The sequence below is a fragment of the Scomber scombrus genome, chromosome 10 (assembly GCF_963691925.1).
Source record: "Scomber scombrus chromosome 10, fScoSco1.1, whole genome shotgun sequence".
Taxonomy (NCBI): Eukaryota; Metazoa; Chordata; class Actinopteri; order Scombriformes; family Scombridae; genus Scomber; species Scomber scombrus.
In genome coordinates this window covers 27,626,035-27,651,309 of record NC_084979.1, presented here as the reverse complement: position 1 = coordinate 27,651,309, position 25,275 = coordinate 27,626,035, and the positions used below count along the sequence as shown (strand labels likewise).

General features: G+C 41.3%; 2 protein-coding genes across 2 annotated transcripts; both read right to left on the bottom strand.

Moving 5' to 3' along the window:
• Positions 1-2,492: 2,492 nt before the first annotated feature.
• itih6 (inter-alpha-trypsin inhibitor heavy chain family member 6) lies at positions 2,493-11,443 on the bottom strand. The gene is made up of 17 exons (XM_062427773.1): positions 11,336-11,443; positions 10,567-10,602; positions 9,528-9,682; positions 7,771-7,881; positions 7,326-7,573; positions 6,932-7,101; positions 6,694-6,810; positions 6,351-6,522; positions 4,593-6,236; positions 4,480-4,512; positions 4,295-4,312; positions 4,131-4,178; positions 3,996-4,025; positions 3,794-3,838; positions 3,581-3,694; positions 3,079-3,462; positions 2,493-2,758 (listed from the first exon to the last, which is right to left on the bottom strand). Exons 1-17 carry the CDS (start codon positions 11,441-11,443, stop codon positions 2,493-2,495), a joined length of 3,699 nt encoding a protein of 1,232 aa, XP_062283757.1.
• A 687-nt stretch (positions 11,444-12,130) lies between these two features.
• Positions 12,131-24,417, bottom strand: LOC133987241 (6-phosphofructo-2-kinase/fructose-2,6-bisphosphatase-like). Its single transcript, XM_062426541.1, has 14 exons — positions 24,309-24,417; positions 19,321-19,446; positions 19,099-19,195; positions 18,859-18,925; positions 18,512-18,586; positions 18,125-18,181; positions 17,891-18,012; positions 17,572-17,779; positions 16,097-16,243; positions 15,814-15,918; positions 14,234-14,363; positions 14,052-14,114; positions 13,904-13,968; positions 12,131-12,823 (listed from the first exon to the last, which is right to left on the bottom strand). The coding sequence occupies exons 1-14, from the start codon at positions 24,358-24,360 to the stop codon at positions 12,764-12,766; spliced, it is 1,374 nt and encodes a 457-aa protein (XP_062282525.1). The 5' UTR covers positions 24,361-24,417; the 3' UTR covers positions 12,131-12,763.
• Positions 24,418-25,275: the final 858 nt, after the last annotated feature.

Genomic DNA, 25,275 nt, shown 5'->3' with positions numbered 1-25,275 from the left:
TATATATTTGGTGCACATTTCACTGGCTGAAGTTATGACGTTTACAGAGTTGAGGTTTAAACTGTGGTCTTCAAGCTGAATATTTAAAAAAAAAAAAGAAAAAAAAGAAAAAAAAAAGGGAATGTCAGGAGCAAAAGAGGCACGGAAATGGATTTGTCCAGTGTCAGGTGAGGCTTTCTGCGAAGTGTTGGCTGAGATTTGATATGCGAGTGATGAAGACGAAGCTGATTATGGCTAATTGAATTGAGTTGAGATGCGAGGAAGTGCGCCGTGGAGAACAGAATGTATGAGAGGAAGGTTTTTGGATTTGATCATTTTGGAAAGTTTCACTTTTGAGTGAAGAGGGCGAAGACTGAAATTTCGGCTCATAGTGAAAGCACCAGATTGTTTCTTGGTTGTTTCAACCCTTGTGTATGTCATTGAGATAAGTCAATCCCCTAGAGACTAAATCCTAGGAAATAAATTGCAGTTAAATAGAGTAAAAAGCTGATTACTCCCTTAACTTTTAGAAGACTCTTCAGCGTAGCAAAAGTATGAAGCCCCAGTAACAAATGCCACCCTACAAGAATGAACCATGAAGCTTTTATTTGGTTGGTTGTAGCCTTAATTTGGGGTCTTGTTAACATGCTTGGGCCCTATCACAAAATGTACCGCTTTGTTTATCTAACCGTTAGTGGCAGGTCTGTCTTGTGCCAAAATGCTGTTGCTGTTATTGGCAAAACTGACAACGTTTTAAAGTACAGTTTGGTAGTGTATGTTTCTCTGTAAAGCTGACAGAATACTATAGAAGGGATATTGTTTTTTTAACCAAATCAGGGCTGTTACTGTACACCGGAGTCGAGGCACTTCCTCATATCGCTGCGGCCTAACAGCCAGATTGATCTTGGGCTTGGCTTGTTACACATCAACAACAGATGAGACACTCCCAATGGTTTCCTTTTAAAACACTGAAGCGGTCCCATTTCACTTTACCCATCGAGACCAATTCCCTTAACAACTCTAAACAAAGTTACTGCGTGTTTGGGGTGTTGACGTGTCTTATTGTTATGCTCTATTTATTCAAATTTCACTGACGTATTGTGGAAGGTTTACGTCAAATGCTGAATATGCTATGCTATTAGTTTACGTTCTGATGATAAAAATGGATTTTAACAAAAGTGATGCACACCGAAATTTCTTTGTTTTTTTTGTTTATTTGTTATTTGCTGTGTCATGTGTTATGTTTACCTTTTTATTCAGTGATCATTCCAGTGTTGCATCATGGTTTAATATGATTATTAGCATTCTTAAGAAACAGGTTTTGATGGAAGGATAACAGCAACGGTCTCTGAAAAGCCGTGTTTATCGCAACAATCTCACACTGTGCATCGTTGAACATTGTGTGTGGTCTTCATCCTGGAAACATGTTATCTGATTAAAAACTGGAATACTGTTTACTCCTGGAACATAGATATATTTAAAGCCCTCCCTCTTTCCCCTGCCCTTCCTCAGCATACTGTCCTCTCTTCTTCTTCTTCTTTTTTTTTTTTTTTTTTTTAATTTATTGAAGACAAAAGCCTCATGTGTGGTTGTACTGTTTTAATTTCCATCCAGTTTGGCCTTTGAAAACCACTATTGACAATATCCCTTGAAATTGACAAAAGAAATAGTTCAGGCTGAGTAGTAGAAAACTTACTGTCCTTGTTTGATCACTAGTATGTGAACAATGCCTAATGTCTTGTGTAACAAATAAAATGAATTAAACTGCGAATGAAATGATAGAAAAATAAAAAGCACATGGCAAACCTGGAAAGACCCTGATTTTTGTTACCTTTTTGAAGATGCAATCACTACATCCAGATGAGTAACCTTTTTGGGGGGTAAGATTATCTTAACATACATACAATAATAGTTTATATACACTTGTACTAAAAAATACAACTCACAAAATGATACAATTTTTTTTTTATAAATCATTCTGAAATAGAAAAATCTGTTATTGTCTAATAATCACCTCATAATGACATATAAGATGAATATCATTTGAAGTTGTGAACATTATTAGTGTGCAAGACATTTGGGAACAAACTGCTGCAGCACAAATAGACATCTTGTGGTTGCCATGCGAACAGGAGAACATTGCGTCTCGGCCATAGATGTTGAACACAGAGATTGAGTCTAATTCAAATTCAGTGATGATGGTTAAGGCACATCAGCATCACTCAGTCCTTAACCATATTACATGTAGAACCGTACATCCTCGTTATTCCTCTATTTGCAGCTTTCTCTTTCACTGTGGTCTCTAATCTGTAACCCCCACTTTTCTTCTTTTGTAACCACACCTGTGTTTCACTGCTTCCTTTCAGAATATTACACTGTGGCAACTTGTCATTTTAGACCTGTGGAGTCCTACTTCCTGCTCATCCCTTTGTCCAATAACCATGCCATTGATAATTGCCGTGACCTGAGCTGTGCAGCAGAGAGGCAACAAGGCGGAGTTGACTCAGCTAGAATTACACATGCTCCACCACGTAGCTCTCATACGGATGACCCAGTAGTCTCTCTATTTCTGTCTTGGGCACCACCCAACACTTGCCTAGGTGGCGTTTTCGCACAGTGTCTTTTAGCGTCTTGTCTTGCAAAGTGACGGGCACGTGCTCTGATCCCCACCTCAGGATCCCAGAATTGCTCAAAATTCCCTCCTTGTTAGCCCGGTGAGCACCTCCATCCTGATGATCCTTAACCACTTTTACGCTCATGTCGGCATGCTGAAACTGGCCTGTAGGTAGACAGAGGACAGTGTGTGAGATGCATAGTTCACAGAGGCCAGAGAGTTATCAGTGAAACAACTATTTTAATAATCGATTAATCATTTGAAGTCATTCTTTAAGAAAGAAATACTCAAATGATCTCATTCCAGCTTCTCAAAGGTGAATATTTTCTGGTTTTGTGACAGTAAATTGACAAGCTTTGAGATGTGGACTGTTGTTGATTGATGTTTTATCCATTTTTTGACATTTTATAGACCAAACCAATAATCGATTAATCGAGAAAATAATCATAAATGAAAATAATCCTTAGTTGCTGATGTGCACATACCGAGTAGACCTTGAGTTGAGGCAGACAGTCCTCGTCCGTGTGTGATGTAAAAACCCAGGTGTGGCATTTGTAGGTAGCTGGGGTGTTTGTATTGGTGGAACAGAACCAGGAAGCGTATATCCTTAGTCAGCTCGATCCAGCAGCTCCGATGGTTGTCCACAGCAACCGTCACACCCTGCCTTGTCACCGATCCCTGCTGATTGATGGGGAGGATATCCTGCCCTTCCCCTTCCACCACCACACTGTCCAATGAGAGTGTGATCATAATGTCACCAGAGCCAGCTGTGGCTGAGGAGATGGTGAGCCTGTCAAAGTAGGTTCGGGGGCGCTCTTCTGCACCGTGCTTGGATGGAGCCCCCATTAAATGGCCATCCACAATGATCCCTTGAAGAGGAAGGGAGCACATTCACATTTGGTAATTCACCAAAAAGTAGTATGCATTAACTGATCTTAATACATATAAACTTGAAACTGAAATGAGAAAATGTATTGACATGCGAACCTCTCTTTGGGTCCTCTAACAGTCGGAGAACGTCATTAGCTCTGCCGTCTACTGTGAAGCAGAGGTTCTGATGCAGCTTTGGCAACTGTACCACAAAATGAGGATCTCCATCAACTGCAACAGACAAGCACAAATATAACATTGGTACTTAAAATATTTAAATTACATTGAGGATTTAATTAAAAACAAATTCATAAAATGTTGGCTCTTGACCTGATGAGGAGAAGACCCTGACGGTGCTCAGTCTGGACGGAGGCTCTAAAAGCACAAGACATTCAACTAAAGGACAGTCTTCCTCACTCCCAAGCACTGAAACCAATCACAGGACTAAACATGTATTGCGAGCAGTGTCTCTACAACAAGTAGTACATTATTCAAGACACAAAGCTGTAAACAAAACCCACTAAATACTCACCAAATGATTCTGTGTCTGCACTATCGTCCCCTGAAAATAAGTCAAAGACATGTGTTTTATGTGAAAATGTTCAATGTCGAGGCCTGAAATGCAGCTACAGTCCAGATTTGCTTCCAATAAGCATTTAAAACTTACAGGCATCGTAGCTGAGATCGTAGTCATAGTCGTAGGTTGCATCGTAGTCTGGGAGTTGGAAGCAAGCAGTGAGATAAGAAGTTTAGGACACATGCTGCTGTTCACCAAGAAATTTTGATTTTAACAGGATTGACATATTATGAAGAACTAGTAGTGATACTCACCTTTCACAAGGTCAATATCTATTTATCAGAAAAGAGACAGAAAAATAAAATCACTGCCCAACATTCAGCTCCAATGCTGCCGTGTAGTTAATAAGTACCTTATTTCATTTAAAGTCATTTTTGTCACATAAAATGCAATTAAAAGCTCTGAGAAATGTTAACATAGAGAGGAAATTCAGTTTCACCTTTCCTCTGAATCTGAATGGAGGTGGAGACATCTAGTGGAGAGATAAAGTACATTCACTTAGACATAATAATACTAAGTCTGCAATCTACAGGAAGGTTAGGACAAACCTACCCAGAAGCCCTGCTGCCTCCCACAGTCTTGGCCCATCTGTCACACCCGGCATGGGAGCAAAAGTAGCTGACACAAAGGTGGCGATGCTCAGATCTACGTCCACATCTGAGTCTGTGTCGTTGCCTTCAAAAGCCGGAGCCGGGGCCGGGGTGGGAGGGATGAGTGGAGACAATAGTTGTGACAGAGCAGTGGTGATTTCAGGGTGAGTAAGACCTGAAGCGGATGTGGTGTGTGGTTGTTCTGCCTCTGTGGAGGATGCAGCCGATTTGACAGGAGACAGAGCTGTCCTCACTGTACTGGGCTGTGCAGTAAGGGGTCTCCCAGGCAGGAATACAGGGTCAGTCCTGAGAGGAGGTGTGGTGCTGGTGGTGAATGTTAGCATTGTGGTGGTAGTAGCAGCAGTAGTAGTTGTTGTTGTTGTTGTTGAGGGTGGGATTGTTTTCATGGGCTGGGGGGTGGATATTTTTCCAGGTGCAGGGGGTGGCGCTGTTTTTAGAGCGTTAAGCAAAGAGTTGGATAACTTTCCAGCAGGAAGAAGGGAGGCAGTTTTAGAATCATTTCGGGAAGGAGAGGGCTTTTTGCCAGAGAGTGGCGCTGGGGCAGTTTTAGTGGAGCTGGGACTTGACGTTGTTGTGGTTTTCTTGGATGGTGAAAGTGGTAATGATGTTTTTTTAGGTTGTGGTGTAGAGTGTCCGGGAGGTGGCTGAGGAGGGTCTGGTTTTGCTTTTTTTGGCCTTGTGTTAGAGGGTGAGTTTGGCTTCTTTGCAGCACCAGCAGCTGATATTTTGGACATAGCGGTAGTCGTTGCTGTCGTGGTTATAGTGACTGCAGTAGTGGGTTTTGTGGTGGTTGGAGTTTGAGCTGCTTCATCTGCATCTGGCTTCACTACAACTAAAGATGTGACCGGTGTAACAAAGTTATACTTGAGGGAGAGGTTGGTGGCCTTCTCTGCCAGTAACCTCTGAGTAGCAGGGTCAGTCGCATTCAGTTTGGCTAGCAGCAACTCTTTGATGGTGAAATACGCCCAGAGACGATGCACAAAGCTGGAGATTCCTTCTAAACCTCCTGAACAGTCAAGCGAATATGCAGTCCCATTCCCCTTTGCTTGGGAAATCAACACATCATTCTCCAACTTGACATGCTGCTTTGAATCAATGGCAGACATTAACACCTTTAAATCCTTAACCCCTGGTTTAACCCTCCCAGCCACCACCAACTCAGAGCCTTGGAAGTAGTTTGGGAACAGGGAGCGGGTGATGTCAAACGCCTGATCATCCAGGTAGGACAGCTGGATGTCTGATAGCAAAGGGCTGGCCACTTCATCATAGAAGCCCTTCAGCTGCAAGGCTGCATCTGCATCCTCGTACACCATCCGAGCTACACCTCGATTATCCAAAGCCAGACGCTTCAGGAGGAGGAAGTCTGCATCATCTCCAAAAGCAAGGCCGAACAGAGAGGCCGTGCCTAGTGCCTTCTTGGCGTTACTAAGGATGGTGTCACCAGCTGTTACGCCAATTGTTGCCTCCCCATCAGTGAGGAAAATGACCAGAGGGACACGACGGGATGAGAATTGGCCAGAAGATCTAGAGGATGGTGGATTGACAAGCTGAGCAGCTGAAAGCAGAGCTGCATTGATATTGGTCCCTGAAAAAAGAGTGGAGCAATGAGGACAATTAGTGTTGAACAAACAAATATTGAAGAAGTTGAAAAAAGATACAACGATAAACGTTGCTCAGTGAATATCACATTTCAACTCACATCCTTCTGCAATAATCCTCTTCACAAAGTCTTTGGCATCTCGTACGTTCTGCCGAGTGGCACGCACTGTTCGTCCTTTCTTCCAAGTGTGAACCTTGTCTGAGAAGGTGATGATATTAAAGTGGTCTCCCTCTCTGAGGTCCCCGAGGATGGTGCTCATGGCCTGTTTGGTCTACTGACAGAAATGATTAGAATTACTGACAGAAAACCTACATTAGTTCTAGCAACATATTGTCATATTTTAGCAAGTTTATCCATCTTAGAACACTTAGAACAACGTCTCCTTTTTAAATAACCTTTGGTGGTCCATAAGTTTTATGTGAACGTGACTTGGCCACTTTACCTGTTTTATCTTGGTGCCTATCATGGAGCCACTGACATCAATGACAAATATAACATCCTTAGGAACCACAGGAAGTCCTCTGGGTGCAAAATAATGCACAAAGTAGCCATCATGCACCTAAGAGAGGCAGAGAAGAGTACAAAGCGGAAAAACTAATTTTTGTGTTGTGATCCTTTACAGTTGTGTTAACACATCCATGCACACTAAGACAAGCCAGAAATGAAAAGATGCTCCTGACCTGGACATCACCCATGAGGTCTCTGAGGTTCACATCATAGTGAATGAGGAAGTCTGCATCAAGACCCTTGGAAGAGATGCTGTTCTGCTGCTGCAGAGTGGGACTGTAGTGAACTCGAGCACAGCCAGTACTCTGCTCAACATGAGTGGACGCGGGTGCATCTGCAGCACCTGTAGGAAAGCAGTGCATCTAAACATGTCAGCAGTTAAGTCTATGTAGTAGTAATGGAAAATGGTTTAAGTAATAATCAAGATAATTTCCTTTAAAGGAAGAGTTTGACATGCTTATTTGCTTTCTTGCCAGGATTTATAAGATAATGTGATCAAGGATGATTTGGTTCTTTGAATGTTTCTCATCGTAACACAAATCTCCACTATATCTTGATCCTTTTTACCTTGAGCAGTGTTGAAGAGCAGTCGGCTTGTCTTGAGTGGAAGGACCTTGATGAAACTGATGCCCGTTCGCTCTGTTATACTGACATCTAATGTGAGATTTTGGACAGGCTGTCCCGGCCTCAGACCCAAACTGAGCTCATAGCGGCCCAGTCGGCGAGGTAACAGCTCCTCGTAGGACAGTGAGAAGAACATCCGAGCTCCAGACGGCACACTTACTGCCACACGAAACTTCTCAATCTCCCTCTCTCTGGAGCACAAACAGTTCACAATAATGTATTGGATCTAATCAATCAATGTAATATTAAAAACTGTATTAGCGTTACAAAACATGCAGCACAATATTGCATACTAAACATATACTTAGGGAATAACATTACATCTTTTTATTCTGTAATAATTAAAGGTGTAAAAAAAAAAAAAGTTCTAAATTTGTCTGTGACTGACTTAGTGGCAACAAGTCCGGCAGTTTTCCCTTGCTTCTTAGCAGCGTCGTAAATTTTCCTGGCAGCAGCTCTTTCCTTCACCTGGGCCACATACACCTTGCCATTGGAGGTGCTGATGGGATAGAGGAAAAAGGAAGAAGAAACAGCTCTCTGTTTGACTCACAGTAGCCAGATTATATTTCAGTCAGAAACACGCCTGGCCCGCATTGAGTTGTTGAGCATGATTTACTTTATTTTGCGCCTTGTATTTCCAGAGCGATCATAGAGCTGCTTCACAAACACACATCATGCATGTTTACAGATGGCGTTCATACGATGTGAAGGGGCCGCGGGGTCATAAACAGGGTAAGTGGAAAACAGTAATTTCCCTCTGAAAACAGGATTAATGAAGAGAGATCTTGAAGGCCGGTGATGCTCAGATGGAGTGCCGCCTGTGTGCTACACCCAGCAAAATACACACCTATACCGGCACTCAAAAGCATGAACCAATTCACGAGGTGCACTTCCTAGATTTTGGTGACCACGCATGTCACGTGACAAGGTGCTAAATTAAGGTCAAGTTCTTTGGACAAATATATCCAAAGAGAAAAAAACATCAAGGGCTAACTAAAATAAACCCACAGGCTTGAAACGGGTCTTGTTTGAGACACAGAGCAAAATGGAATGAGAGAGCAGAGTGGAAAATGGAGGTGCTTGTATTTATATGTGTGGCGGGCTAAGGGGGTAAAGGAATGGCTATACATCAGTGACCTACACACAGAACACAGACTTCTTAGTTTCAGACCCAGAAATGCCAAAGAACTAACGCAATACTTTTGCCACAGCCTTTTTTCCTCTGGGTATTTAGTGATGTGCAGGAGTAGAGGAGCGTGTGGGAAAATATGTATATGTGTAGCTGTGTGTGTGTGTCTGTGAAAGAGAGTGACAGAGAAAGAGAGATGTGAAGGATTATGGTTGTAAAAAGCTGTACACATTACAGACTCACACATACTAAGGTCTACAAGCACCTATACATACATTAGATGTAAGCATGTGTGTGCCGCATGTAGCTAATCTAAACTGGCAGGGCGCCTTGGTAAACTGTGCAGGGGAGAGAAGGGGAGACTAGGCAAACTCCTGTCATTTTCTCTATTAACTTTCTGACTCCCATTTACAAAGCCTGGTATTCATCTGCCCTCAGGTTCCCCCTCCTCCTGACCTGCTTCCGCTCCCAAATCCAGCTCCACACTTGCTGCTTGGCCTGCGATGTTGACTTATTTGTTTTGTTTATATTTAGCATTTTTAAAGGAGAGCGGTAAACGACCCTCTTACTAATCAAATTATGCACCTCCTCTGGACCGGAATACTAGTTCCTTACATAATTCCTCTGAAGTTTTATTCCTGGATTTTGCCCATCAATGAGAACATTACTTATATTTATTTCAGTTTCTCACCAAACCGCAGGGAAATATTATTCCTACGATCAAGATTCCTTCGAGGGAAATACTTTTGACCTGGAGGTGTGGATACTTTATCTGTCCACTTTATAAGTCCATTCTACTTCTCAGGAATTTGCATCCAAAACACAGTAACTGAGACGACTGACTGACTTTCAAAGTGATTTTAGAGATTAGAAGAAATTAAAAGTAAAGGAAATGGAAATATAGACACTCAAACATACTCAGAAATAAATACAGGAAACACTGACGTACTGCTGATATGATGCACACTGTAGTTAACAGACAGAGAGATTGTGGAAGACTTGATGGACCGACTTACATGGTGAAGTTGGAGATGAAAGCAGAGGAGGGCAGGTCCACCTCAAAGGCAGCCTCTTTAGTGATGGCTAGCTGGTTCCATACTGCACTTTGGACTGAGGTAACAGCATAGCGGGACACCACCGAACACTTCACGTGGTAGTCTGTCACCTTCAGCTAGTGACATAACAGATACGTGACAAATCACTTTAAAGGTTAAAGGAGATCAGGAGATTTTTATCACATACTGGAGCCAAGCAGCATTTGTGAAAGTACTGTTTTACTCTGAGGAACAAGACACATTACTCTGATCCACTGAATGCAAGAAAGGCTGGCTTGGTGAGCTGATCAGTTTTGCTGTGTGAATAAAACTTATTTAGATCCAAAAAAGGGCTAGAGTGGTCCAAAATAACTGTAGGCTCATGCTATATTTATACATAGATGTGATACTGCCCATCAGTGACTATCAAAGGCAGCCATGAATGTTGTACTACCCTGAGGCACAAGAAAAACACCATTATAAACCTCACACGGAACAGTTTTTCTTTCTTTCCCATATCACAGTTTGGCCTGCATCGCTCTGACAAGTCAACGAAACAAAACAAAGCAGTTCCCTGCATGATGCCTTTGCTCTCCTCTTGTTTACTCGGGTAACGCCGGCGCCTGCTGGGACCAATCTGGTCAGTGCCGGCCACATTATTGCAGGACGAGGCGACAGGCCTGAGGAAGAAAGCCACATCAGCCCTCCAGCTCGCTGGTATTTAGGAAGGCTGTGGTTTGTGCTATACAGACAGAATGTGTTCATGGGACTGCAGCAAACTCAGGCCAAACCACCGTGGAGCTACTGATGATACGATGAGAGGTGTTCAGGGTTGTTTCCCTGTCAGTGAAGCATGTTCAGTAGTTCACTTTGTACAGGGGGCAACTCCAGGACCAAATGATACAGCACAGTTCTATAATTGAGCCATGTTCATTCTATATTTCTGCTATTACATGCAAATGCATTTGCATATATAATAACAAAAACTTTTGACAATGAGTGCTGTGACACAAAAACTTACCACTGGTTTTGTTGGTTTGCTTTGACGCTTTATTCTCTGGAAAAGAAACAAGACAGCATGTTAGTCGAGTGCTTGAGTAGTTTGGTGGAAATGTTTGGTGCTTTTAAGACAGAGGAGAAAGGGGAAGTAGTAATGGCAAATACTGATGTGAAGCTTCACCTACAGTGCACAATGTTTTTTTCGGCAACAGAGGTTGATCAAAATGCCTCCTTTTTGAAGTAATCTCTACAATCTGCCCATGTGAGGGTTGGGTCAAGATTTTGTGTCAAAATAGTCTGAATCAAAGCCATTCATGAATGGAAGGGGAAGAGGAACTGGAAATAAATGCTTTCACTGTACACAGGGCCGGTGAGGCTGCACAGTTTGGTTTCAAATGTTAATTTTGCACACAAGTCATTGCTGTGTCAATACATTACCACATATCCTGGACATCACTGGGAACAAACAAATAAAATTAAGTGGAAATCCTTTAAAAGACAAGATTTTAAAAAATCACATATTTCATATAACAGATGACACTACATGATACTTCTTTCACTGTGCTGCAAAAACCTACTGGGGGCCCTGGTATTTAAAAATATTAAATAATAATAATAATTTAAAAAAACAAGTTTATGCAATGTTGTTTGTCCAAGCATTAACTTGTGACTGATATGATTGATTCTTGTTTAATTAAATACAAAGTAAAGTTTAGCTTTATATGAGCACATCACCCCTTTAAATTGATATAGCGACGACTTTTGGCACATAACCGAAAGAATATCCTCACCTGTAAAAGTATATTTTCTCCAATCCGCGCTGCATAATCCTCTGATAATCCCTCTTGCACACAAAAAGTGAAGAAAACTAGAATGCACTGAAATTTTAAACGCGTCATTTCCATAATAATACAGGTTTTAGGCTCCAAAAGAAGTTGAGTTTCCCGGCGGCGTCACGTTGTCAGCGGGACTGAGGTGGCACGTACAGCAGGACGCAGTGCACACCTCACATTTTACACAAGTTATTTTTTGCACGGGGCAGTCCTCCTTCCCCTCCCTCTGCTTAATTTAAATAACTCCACAGCAGTGATGACAACTTAAAAAGTGTTTTCTTATAAGATTTAAATATCCGTCATAAAAGCAAAGCAGGCGAAAAGGGGTGAAGTTCAGTCAGAAAGTTGCGTGTGTCCCTCTGTGTTGGAGAAAGCAGCTCCCAGCTTGTGTTCATGCATACTGGAAATTTCGCGGACTGCTGCCACTGAGGTCCATGAGGGAAATGAGGGATTATTAACCCCTGCTCAACTATTTGGGACCAAAACACTTCCTCCTCCTTCTTCTTCTCCTCTCAGCTGTGCAAGAGTGCACCTAAAAGTCTTCATTCTTGGTTAAATTCAATTTAAATTACTCCCAAATGTGGGTTTTTATTTTCCTTGAGTGCTCTTACATAAGGAGCCATTATTGGCTGAAAGGAACAGTCCATTGGTCTGTTGTGCAATCATGTTAAACTGAACTTTTTCTTCATCTTCTCTGTGGGAGAGTGAGCAACGTAACAAAGCTGCCAAGCAAACCACAAACAGCACACAGACTTGAATTGTGAATTTATTTTCTGAGGTGACACTTTCTTTACATTATTTATTTACATTCAATCATACATACATTTCATTCAATCCTTCCTGAAGCTTGGCATCTAATCTACATTACAAATGTTACAGCCAAGTTGTCAAATCTACAACAAATAGTTTCTTTTTTTGTTTTGTTTTGTTTGGGTGCTATCCATGGTGCTGATTCCTAGACGATCAACAACATATTTTAGTATCTGTACAACAGTTACATGTGCATGTAGGCTTACGTTATAACAACCTCCCTACATATTTTTATGTTTTTCTCTCAGCCTTTAAATACAGAAATATTTCCCTCACTTGTAAACAATGCCACTTTTAAAATCTTGCACTTAATAGAGTCAGAAAAGACACAGGAACAGGTGACAGAGATATTTAAAAGAGAACTTCCCGTACCAGCTGTAGACGCTGCAGGGGGAATACATGTGCTTCAGAAATAACTTAACTTTTTACCATCTTGTCGTCTGCTGCCTTTAAGCACCCCTTCCTTCTGCCTCCATACAATCAACCTTTAACCGGAGTGCATCTTGAACATTTAGTTTAGCTTATGAGTAGTAACACACTTTCACATGGTTGTGGTCTGTTTCTCCAAAACAACGTCTATATGTGATCAGGAACAGTGATCAGGGCTTCATCTGGGTTTCTGTTGACGTCGACATTCTGCAACAACAGCAACACAAATACTCAGTTTCTTTAGGGGGAGATTTTTGTTTTAATTTTTTGTTTCCAATTTCTAAAAGGAGAAAAAGACAAATCAGTTCAGCTGTATATTTCACTAATATGAAGGGTTTGGGTTAACATTACTGCCTCCCATGCAGTGGTGGAGGAAGTATACAAATCCTTTATTTGAGTAAAAGTACCAATGCAACATTGTAAAAATACAAGTAAAAGTCCTGCATGTAAAATCCCACTTAAGTAAGAGTACGTAAGTAGTATGAGCTTGTTGTAGTATTACAGTAAAAGTAGTGGTTTGGTCCCTCTGACAGAAATATTATTATATATGACATCATTAGATTATTAATAGTGAAGCATCAGTGTTAGAGCAGCATGTTACTGTTGTAGCTGCTGGAGGTGGAGCTAGTTTACACTACTTTATATACAGTTAGCTAGTTTAGTCCAGTGGTTCCCAACCTAGGGGTGGGGCCCCTCCAAAGGGTCAGCAGATACATGTGATGGGTGGTGAGATGATTAATGGGAGAGGAAAGAAGAAAAAACAAGTTCTGATACATAAATCTATTTTCAGTTATTGGACCTTTTCTCTAATCTTTAATTTTTGCTGAAATATTGGATCATTTGAACATTTATTGAAATGAAACCATGTGAGAAGTTTAGAGGGGGAAAAAATCCCCATTTGGTGGAGCTGTTAACAACTCATAGACATCTGAAATGTGAGCCTGACTACACACTGCTTTTTGAAAGACGAAAAAAACCTATAAAGTCTTTATCAATGTGTTGTACTTTAAAGGCTTGTTATATTATCCATTGTGTAAAATCTTCATCTGAAAAGTCACTAAAGCTGTTAAATAAATGTAGTGGAGTAGAGAGTACAGTATTTCCCACTGAAATGTAGAGGAATGGAAGTATAAAGTGGCATAAAATGGAAATAGCACAGTAAAATAGTAAATGTACTTCGTTACTTTCGACCACGGCTGCCATGAGAGAACTGTATGTGATGCACCACAGACCAAGTTGGCAATGACGGGTATCTATTATGACAAATGTGTGTTTGTGGAAACTTACCTCTGGCTTGTCTCTGTGCGTGTTGACAGCTTCAATATTGAGGAAAAATGACTCAATTTTACACCCTACAATTGAAGAGAAAGCCAGACTGTCAGGGAAAGACTTACAGAGACTGGAAATGTCACAGAGTCAAGTACCAACCACTTACCGTAGGCTACTGGTGTGAGTTTGAGCACAGTGTGAAGGGAGCATTTCAGATAAGGCAGCTCATCTTCAGAAAGAGGAAAATAAGATGGATAAGTTATTTTTTAAGGTATTTCAAAGCATTATAAAACAGTATAAATAGAAGAGTAGCAAGCCCCTGCAGAGGTGAAGCATGATTTTCTGTACCTCCAGGTTTGTCTAGAAAGTAGGCCAGCAGGCAACGCATTACAGCTTGGTGGCAGATGACCAGAACGTTTTCCTGCCTTTCCAGCTCCATGATGACTGGCTCCAGACGATGGACAACGTCCTCATAGGACTGTGCAAGAGACAGAATAATTGAAGAGTTCATTAATTATTCAACTCTTTCTGTCCTGACTTTGGTCAGAATCTCTTATAATGAATATGGAAGGATAAGTTAAGATGGAAGAAGAAAAGTTCAATATTTGGTGAAATGCACTTATTTGCTCTCTTGCTGAACGTTAGATGACAAGATCGATACCACTCTCATATTTGTCTATTAAATATGAAGCTACAGCCAAGAGACAGTTGGCATTAAGACAAGAAACAGGGATAACAGCCAGCCTGTCTCTGTCCAAAGGTAACCAAATCTGCTTACTAGCAACCAACTAACAAGTTATATCTGGTTTGTTTAATTTATACAAAAATGCAGTGACAACCAGTGTAGACTCCCACCCAATCAAGAAGAACTCCCGCAGTTAGAGCGCATGCCACGTACGTAGCCCACTCCGGTTCGAATCCTGGCCGGTGGTCCTTTGCTGCATGTCACACCCCCCTCTCTCTCCCATGTTTCCTGTCTTTCTACTGCTCAATAAAGGCGTCTATGCCGAAAAAATATTTTGAAAAAAAGAAGAACTCCCACTAAAACCCCTATAAATCATAAATTATTGGAGGATTGGACAAACCTGTGAATTAGTGTGCTGTAGAGGTGCTGGTAGGCAGATTCTGTTGCCTTTGGACAGAGCCAGGCTAGCTGTGTCCCCTTGTTTCCAGTCTTTATGTTAAGCAAAGCTTTAGTTTTTATTAGACAGACATGACAGTGGTATCTAGAGGTCATGCACAAACAAATCTTTCTCAACAAATGTTCAAAGTGAACTGACTGAATCAACATTGTCACTGACTGAATAAGTAGCTTTTAGCAGCAGTGTTCCCCTGACTGGTTAATGAGAGACCTGTTGTCAGCTCAGCAGTGATTCATAGCGCATTACATTCTCATTATAGCACCCCAAAAGACCATTAATACACACAGAAACATTCATTATCTGATAACTCTGCTTTCAATAATAGTCTGCTGAGCTGTTTAACATATGGGCAGAGCTCGTAAAAGCTAGTTTTGTACTGAACTGGATGTGACAGCTGAGACTAGCAACAAGCTGAAGGTTAGAATCAGTACTGGATGTCAGACCGGTGATATGTTCACTGACTGACATGCACTGTCAGCAACTCAACTGAATAAAGTGATTAATGTTTTCCACCTCTAATGGTATCACTTTTCTTTTCAAACTATCATTGAGAAGTGTAATGTTCTTCCTAATATGCCAAACTATTCCTTTAACCTCCAAACTGCTCCAGTGGGGCTGCTCATTGGCCAATAGATCTGAATGCGGTTGTACTGGACAGCTTCCAGGTGTGAAATGTGTGTCTTACGTGTAAGTGTGAACAGCGTGTTCCAGAAAAACACTCACTGTTACTTCTCTGGTTAAAGGAAGGGCCAAAACAAGTCACAGTATATTCTGAGAAGTACTTACCTCACCGTTGGGGTAACGGTAACGGTACTTGTCTTGGTCTCTCATTGCAAACTCTTCTGGTAATTTCTCCTGAATCTCCTCGTAGGTTAGTTCCTCACATACACCCTTAGTAGGAAAGGGGAAGTGAGTGTGAAATATTTTTGTAATTAGACTCCCCCAAAGATACACAACCTCTGATGAATTCAAGCATGATGGCAGGCTCATATTTTAAAACATCTAAAAATAGAATATTAGCTGTACATGTGTCTTCATCTGAAGGATTATGTGAACTTTATAAACTCACAGCATCTATTTCATTGAGAGCCTTCCACTGCTCATACTGGACTCCCACAGCCTCTGCAGTCTGGATGGTTCTCTTCATGTGGCTCGTCCATACCTTCAGGTCATTGATTTTCTGACTCTTGATGAAGGCTCCCAAAGCACTGGCATACTAGAAAATGAGTACATTTTTTTTTAAAAATTAAAAATCGTAATTATTATATTATTGGTTCTTGTCTTGCTGTTTCAGACCAAGTTTTTCTGATTCATGTACGCAGTTGGTCTGCGGTGGGCGGCATGAATTTAGGGCGTGACAATAAAGTGGCTAACAGTTAGCACACAAAAGACAACACTGTTTTCTGTATCTGCTGTTGTGGAGATGGTAACATTACTTGGATAAGTTACAAAGATTTGAAACTTTCTGAGAGGATTGCAAAACATGAGAGCAGTGGGAGTCATCTGGACAATGCTGTGAAATTGTGTTTACCTGGAAAAAGTAAATTTCACTGCCCAAATTGACATTGCATACAGGTGCTCAACAAACAAGTGGAGGAAAACAGGTACATGCTAAGTCGGATCATTGCATGTATTAAACTGTGTTCAAAATATGAAACAGCACAGTGAGGCCATTACGAATCGACAGACTCTAGATCCATGAATATTTAGATGTGTTTTCGAAACTATGTGTACATGAGACACAGTCATCTCTCAGCGGAGCAGAGGTTTTAACTGAGTGACCACCTGATCGCTGCAAAGCTCTCTCTTCCAACCACTTGTCCTGTCATTCATCCCAACATCTAAGCTTGACTGTGATGTAAAACTATGGCCTGTAGGAAACGAGGAAAAGTTTAAATCTGAGCTGAGCACTCTGTACCGCCACACTGAGCTTCATACTGGTAAGACGGCCCAATCTATATAAAAATCCATCCATAAGAACTACATAGCGACTTATGCTGAGACCATCACTCTACTGAAAATCATCATAACAACAGAAACCTTGACTTGTAACACCATAGCACAGCCACAACTCAATTTATCAGCCATGCTGTCAATCTCAGCAGATTCAGCAGCTACTGGACTTCATCCCCAAATCCATCCAGAAGTTTGCCCCAGAGGAGGAACAATCTGCACCTTTCTCTTCAAGCAAACATTCAGCTTTGTTGAGTGAAAGCATTTTTCATCATCCTGCCTTTGTGTTGCGGGTCCGTGTATTGGCCATGTCGATTGATATAGATGGTAAAGAGTGTCAGTGTGTCCATGCTCATCTATTAAGGTTGTTGTCACTAGTTGCGTGTTGCGTTCCTTTTGGCCCTGTGTTGGCTTATAACCGTTGAATATTGCATGAGATTGCATGTATGAGATCTGCTACTGCACTCATGACGTTAAAAAAACACATCAGTAGCAAGAGTGAGTACTATAGTTTTCCAGGTATGTGGTCTATCTACTAAAGTGGTTGGTTTGCATTAAGGGATTGAACTTTGAATGGTGCAGTCCACTCACTTTATGTCCTCTGGGGGACAGGCCTGAATCTCCACCAATGCGACCTAATAGGTTGAGCTCGCTCTCTCCGTGGCGACTCAGGTAGATGGATCTCGGTGTGACATGGATGTTCATGAGGTAGTAGACTATCCTGCTCTGAATGTGGTCCTGGACCTTGTTCACCAGGTATCTACTGCCCACGTCAAAGATCTTGATATAGGAGAGCTTCCTGTTAAAAGACAGTATTGGGAAAAATACATTTAAAAACGAATTTGGCAGAAATTAGGGATCTGTTTTTAAAAAAAAATCTTAAATGAAGAAAAGCATACTAGGTCAGTACCTGTCTTTGTCATCATCTATAGGCATGTAGTGTTCCCTGTAACACTCAATGCGGTGGTTGAAGTCTTCCATGGCTTCATCTACGTCACGATCCGCGTAATCGGGGCTCCCAAATTTTACTTGCTGCAAAGGACAGTCAGCTGTGGTATTAAGTTGAGAAACCTACATCCCAGCCACTTTAAGCATTTGCATAAAAATATACATCTTTGACTGAGGATGTGAAGGAGACCCATACCTTGATATTCTCTGCGATTATGTCAGGGTCTTCACAGACTGATTCCACAAAGAACACCTGTGTACAAAAGGTCAATCAGACGTTTGATTTATTTAATCATTATAAAATACATTTGTGATATTTAGATGAGAAGATCAATATCAGTGATATATCTGTTTGTTCAATATGAAGCTATGGCCAGCAGAAATTTAGCTTAGCTTAGCAGGCTGGAAACCTGGATTTTGATACCTTTGAATAACTGTTTCCCCATACCCAGTCTTTAAGCTAAGCTAACTGCCTGCTTGCTATAGCGGTACTGCTGCTCTAGTGGTATCTATGTGTGTGTAATCTAACTCTCTGCAATCTGTTTGTTAAACATCTTTGTGTCACATCCACATCTGTACTTGCCTTGTAGCCTTTCTCCTTTGCAAAACTATTGATGACTGCCCTTCTCTCCCTGGTGGTGTTGGTAGCATCAAATACCTGGAGGGGACCGGACAGTGTGTTATCAACACATCCATATAGTATTCAATTCAATACACCTTTATTTATCCTTGTATGGTAGTTGTTGTAGCAGCTTGCCATCCAGATCAACAGATACCGTTGTGTTACATGGCATTATACTCAGTAGCTAAGCCAGAAAGATGCCCCTTTTCTCCAAAATGACCTTAATCTTATTGATAACTGAAAATGCATAATGAATCATTGTGTATTATTGTGATTAGAGGGACAGTTTCAGTTGTCCTCTTACTCACGGCTACTTGTCCCTGTTCCTTTGTGAAGTAGGCAGCCACGTCTTTGAGGGCGGCGGATGCACAGGCCCTGAGAGAAAAGTTACACTCGTATAGGCAAAGCAGCAAACACTGCAAAATATGATGAATGTGACATAAAATTACAGAGGGAGAAAAATCAGGTCACAGGTATGAAAGTAAAATCAGCATTACCCATAATGACTCTCATCATTAAGTGATTTGTCAGATCTATATTGTCCTTACTTGCGGATCTTCATGGCCTCGTCGTTGTCAGGTTTAAAGAACTCAAAGTTCTTATAAGTCTTGCAAGCCTCTCGGCGGTACTGGCCCACATTAAACACTGGTGGGAATGGAACAACAGAGAGGTTAAAAACTGTTTTTTACTTTTTAGGGTGAGAAAACAACCTCACAGAATATATATTTAGATAGTACATTTACATGATCAGCATTCAAGGATTCACTGACTCTTTGTAGGGACTCCAATCCAGTTCAAGTAGCGAGTGAGCTTCTTGGAGATGTAGGTCTTCCCTCTGGCTGGCAATCCCACCATCACAATCATTGTAGGAGAGTTACAGAACTGCGGCACAGAGGCTGAGATGGAAACAAAAAAACAATAACATAAAGCAATAGTCACCGAATGCTGCTGCTGATGTAATTTAAGCGTTAATGTTGCGCATGTGATGCATCATTTAGCCATACAGCATCGGGCCTCATGATCAAATGCAATCCGGAGTCACGCAATGTTCTGTGTGGCTCTGAGCTGCAGGGCCTGCTGTATGCGTGTGTCACTGCCGAGTTGATCTATATTAAAAGAGAGAACAAGCGCTCTACAGTGCAGCTCAAATATCTGTAAACCAGCCTAATGAGGCTTATCTGGCTGTACGTCTTGACACAGAAACCTGTCAGACTGACCACTAGCAAAAACAAATAAACAGATGCATAAATACATTCAAACAATTAAATAATCCTCTGCAAATAAGGTACAATTTATTCTTAAGTGAGGAGTGAATTCTACCAACTAGATTCTTGCCCTCCTCAGGTAGTCACATATGGGAAACATCCAGAGCAGCACAGTGTAATGCACCATATGGCTGACAATAACAAGAACCACCCCTGATCTCCAAGTGGGTTAATATGTCAGTTTCTTCCATGCAAAACTTTACAAATGAGCATAAAACTAAACAGAAATGCTCTCACTGTAAAACCACTTTTCTTACTGCACAAATCTAAGGCCTTGGTTTAGACAGCATCACCACTTGCAATTATCTAATGAAGTTACAGTGAAGAAAATAATGCTTTAAGAAATGAGGAGCCACCATATATTGAACTGTTAGAATGACCTCAGAGATGAATAATAGGATTCCCTGCTCATACTTTTCCACACAAACCTCAAAGCTCTGTGTGTTTCTTACCCAGTCATGACTCAGTTGATTCATGCTTGTCTGTCTGTGGTCAAAAATGCCAGTAATTTATAAGGCACACTGCAGGATTGCTTTCCAGTTAGCTGTAGCCCAAAAGTACCCGGATGGTCTGTGTGTGTCTATACAGGGACATGGAGAGTGTCAGCCTCCAGGCTGTTCGATTATGAATGGAGTATGCTGCATCAGCAAAATGCTCAAAGGACAACGTCAGTGACTGAACAGAGAGCCAGCTCAGACCTGGCTTGGTCCATGCTGGCTGGCATCCCATGACTGACTCCTCTGTCTCTCTCAGACTGCTGCCTGCCTACCTGTATCCCCCCGACAGGACTGAGATCAACCCTGCATCAACAAGAGGAGAGGGATGCATGCTGAGGATCCAGCATAGTCAGTATGCAACACTATGGCTGCTGGAAGAGCTGATGCAAAGTGATGCAAACAAAAGCTTTGTCTGTTGAAACAAGAACTAAGTTAAAGTAGAGGCAGAACAAACAACAGGAGCACAGATTAAGTAATGTATCATACTCTTCTTCTATTCAAGCTTGAGTTGGGTTTTTACTGCACTTACATCCCCTCCTGCGGTTCAAGTTGCAGCCCATCCATGGCACCCAGATCTTGAGCAGAGGAGTCTGTGTGAGTTTTTTCTGCTCTGTGGACGTGTTAATGGTGAGAGCCATGAGGCCTAGGTGGCAGGCGGAGGAGTGAGTGTGAGCGACTGGGGCACACTGCTCTATCTGTGTGCATGTGTGTGCTTCACTGAACACTACCTACTGCAGGTCAGCTGACTGTTGCTAAGGAGAAGTACTTGGTAGGCAGGAGGGGGAGGACTGGAGGCCATCCTGCTTGTCTGCCTCTCCGTCTGTTTCATGATTTAAATGGCCTAAGGGGAGCTGCCAAGGTCTCTGTGGTGATGTCAGAGAGCAGGGAGGCATCCAAATCCACCTAGCTGTATGTCTGTTGTGGTGACACAGCTGGTTTCTCAGTTAGAGTAAGAGCAGTGAAACCATGTGAGACAAGTATAACAGAGGTGGGAACCTCTCATGAATTCAAATGAGCATGTTGGGTAATGCACAAGCTGTTTATCTAACTGTGAAGTGTGGAGTGGTGATTCTCATTTCTTACCACTAGAGGGCAGTTTAATCTTTTATCCTGAATCTGGGATACACCAGGAAGTGAAGGTTGTTATTAAGGGTTTGTAAAAATATTCTTGCTCTGATAAAGGTTAGATAAGTTAGTCATATCAGAGTCTATAAAAATACCTTATTAATGTTGTGTGCATTTGAAAGCTGGACTGGTTTGAATTCAGCAAACCAGCCAACTTTCCTCTCTAGTAATTCATAAAAGCAGCTCACTAACAGAGAACAGACAGCTGCTTATGAGAAATGACACCTAGACCCCCTGCTGCTTTGAGTAAGCACCTACATAAAAGTAAATGTAGTGTAATACAACAGCCCTGCAATAAAGCCTGCCTTTTATGATGGTTATAATGTTCAGTGTTTATTTAATCTGTATAGAGAGGAGATGATTTATTTTATATTTATTTTGGCAGCTGTAGTCTGCAGTGTGGTTGAACTTGAACTTGGTTATAATGAGAGGTGTTTCTAATATTTTGTCCATCCCATTTATATGAATGAGGGCAGACTAGGCTGTTTCATCATACTGCATTCATTTTATCTAGTGTTACCTAATAAACTAGCAAGTGAATGCATAATATACCTTGGGGTGGAAGAAATATTCAGATCATTTACTTTTCAATTTATACATTATTGTGCAAAAACAAATAGGCAGTTTAGATGTTCAGATTCTCATCCATTATGCAATACTATCAAGGAGGCATCCAATCAGTCCCAAATTTATTGTACGCCCCCAAAGCCGTACAGAACTATCTTTATTGACATGGACAGCAAGGAGTCAGAACAGATGGTTTGGCCCCCACAGAGCCCTGATCTGGCCATCATGGAGTCAATCTGGGATTACATGAAGAGACAGAAGCAGCTGAGATGCTGAAATCCACAGAAGAAGAAAGAACTGTGGCAGCATTTTCAAGATACAGAACAACCGACCTGCCGAGTACCTGAAAAACTGCTGCTGTTGAAAAGGTAAAGCTGCTCACAACTTATATTAATTTCATTTAAGTTGCTTCTGTTTACTGGACTTTGTATAAGGTTAATTGATTAACTTCATATTTCTTTAAATTATTCACAGCATTCTTACTCACTTTACTTTAAGTGCCTAAAACCTTTGCTCAGTACTGTATCGTTTATATTTGTATAATTATTTCCAGTTACTTTAAACATATTTTAATGACTTCCACTTTGTTGTATTGCTAACAGTTACCTACTAACTGAGACAAATACTAATATCTGTATATTTAAGATAATGTATATATAACCTTGGTTGATGTCAGGGTAACAGAAAACACAGACGCATTCACATACCCAAGACATACTGTACATGTACTGTACATTCACAGGTATTACATAACAACATGACACACACACCCCTCATTCCCACCCTCTACCCTCTATGGGCATAAATACACACGTTTACACAGACGCGTTAGTTCTCTGTCCTGTGTTTTTCCAGTTTAGCCCCCCCCCACACTCCCAGCTTTGCCACAAGTCTTATAGGGCATCATAAATATACTTACTTACGTCATTGAATTACTTTTATTAATTGTTATCCTAGTCTTTTCTATGGTCAAATTATATTTAATTAGTCTTTTCCATATCTGTAAAGTAAGGGATTCAGTTTTGAATGAAATAAAAGTGTAGTGTTAGTATCAGCAAATGCACTTACAGTAAGCATCAAAAGTCAAAGTTCTCCACATTGCTTCCTTTAAGAGTGTATACAGTATTATATATTTTACCATTACAATTGCTGATACAAACAGCATTCAAAAAAAGGGTGGAGCAAATTTGAACTATTTATAAACTGTTGATCAGTTTAATCTAAGATAAGTGGCTGCTGGCTGTAGCTTCATATTTAACGGACTGGTGTGAGCGTGGAGTCGACCTTCTCATCTAACATTCCATTGAACCTTTCCTTTAAGTATAGCACTTGCGTAAAGGCATCTGTCAAATCAACATGTTTCCACAACAAATACTGGAAATCAGCTGTAGCTTTTCTGTGTATGAGGCAAGAAAAGTGACATTGCATTTCTTGCCTGATCACAAAAGACAGGACCAGTCATCACATTATGCAGACTCAAACTGTAATGTCACCCATACTTCAAACAAGGAACATTATAAGAGTACTGTATACCCAGTTTGTGGCCAATGTTCAAAGTCTAACAAGCAGTTGCTCTTGGGCAGTCATAATCATGGCAGTGATAGCCACTAATGGTGTTTTTGAAGGAGCTTGACCATTAAGAGATGGTACATGCCATTTTATTGGGTGCTTGCCCTGTCAGCAGTTCAGCACGTCTTCCCTAAAACAACAGCCACTGAGAATAAGACTTTTCCTTTCCATTATTTTGTCCTGTCTTACTTACACATACATATAGCTGTACACATGTAACAGCAAGAGATGTGTTTCTCCAGGATTTTAAATAATGCTTGTCAGCAAATCACTGCAAATATGAAAAAGAAAGCAGACCTGCAGGGGCTACTGGAGATCAGATTGCAGACTGATCAATTCTACATATTTCTGCACTTGTTTTTGGGTGAGGTGAGTGCAGGCACGTTTATGGCTTTTACTTTCCTATAAAGCTCCACCTTACTATCACTCATTACTGCTGTGTGTTTATTACTAAGTTTGGACACTGTTCCCATTCACTTGAATGAGATAGTGTTTAAAAACCTTTGCCCGCTACTGTATGTTTATCAGCTACTTGTGCAGTTGCTACAGTCAACAGGAAAGTTATCTCCCTGCTGAATGAAGACACATGAAGCCTGTTTTTGTGCTTCCATATCTGTGTTGCACTCAGTCAGTATAAACATATCTATGGCCTTTACTATATTGTGACAACATGCTGCAAGGTTTCCTCTACATATTGGCTGTTTTCTGCAAAAGGCAGTTAATCGGCGATCTCACCTGCACTGTCACACCTTCGCCGTCTCACATTTTCCAGTTGGGGAAGCTCCATTCTGTACAACACTCCAATGACCAGACCAAACCAGCAAAGCAGTTAAAGACCATCGACACAATCGACACACAGGATTATGTAGCCAGTGGCAAGAGAACTGATGCTCTTTTTAAAGAAACTAAATCCCTCTGCCAAAGTATTCTCAACCCACCCCCTCTACCCCCACCCTTCCGAGCCCTCTCTTTTCACGACACATGGACATATGATAGCAGCAGACTGGGCTTGTCCTTTAATGTTTGCCAGGGCCAGAGTTCACAACGTACGCACATGGTGAAGGAGAAGCAATGCTCAGAGGGCAGGTCATAACAAGTGCAAAGGTCGCCAAGACAGTGATTGTTATTGCACACGGAGACACGGCCACATTTGTGCTTACACACCGCTTTCACTCAACGTGCCTGTCTGGGAAAATGAACAGCAGTGACGACACTGTTGTCAGCTGTGCAGTGTACAATCAGCCTCACTGAAACATGTCATACACTCGGGGGACAAACTGGGAGGGTGTGATATTTGAGAGTTTGAAAGTCCTGACATAACGCACTACTGTATTTAATTTTTCTAGTATGGAACAATCATTTTTTTAATATACTATAGTGACCATAGGCTTAAATATATACAAAGAGATACTAATGATTAAACGAAAATGACTCTTAAATGCCTGCTACATCATATATTAGACAAACCAGTTATGATAGTAAGAGTCCTGTGCAGCTGTGCATGCAGCTGTGTGTCTATAGCGGCAACAGATGCCTCCTAGAGATATTATCGATGTGCCTGCTCAACATAATACTTGAACTCATGACATGAACACCTGAAATTTGATTTTAGACCTGGACCTGAGACTCTTTTAACACTCCTGCTTTTCTTTTTCTTTGCACATGTAAAAGAGAGAAACAAACTCTTGAAAGAGTACTCCAC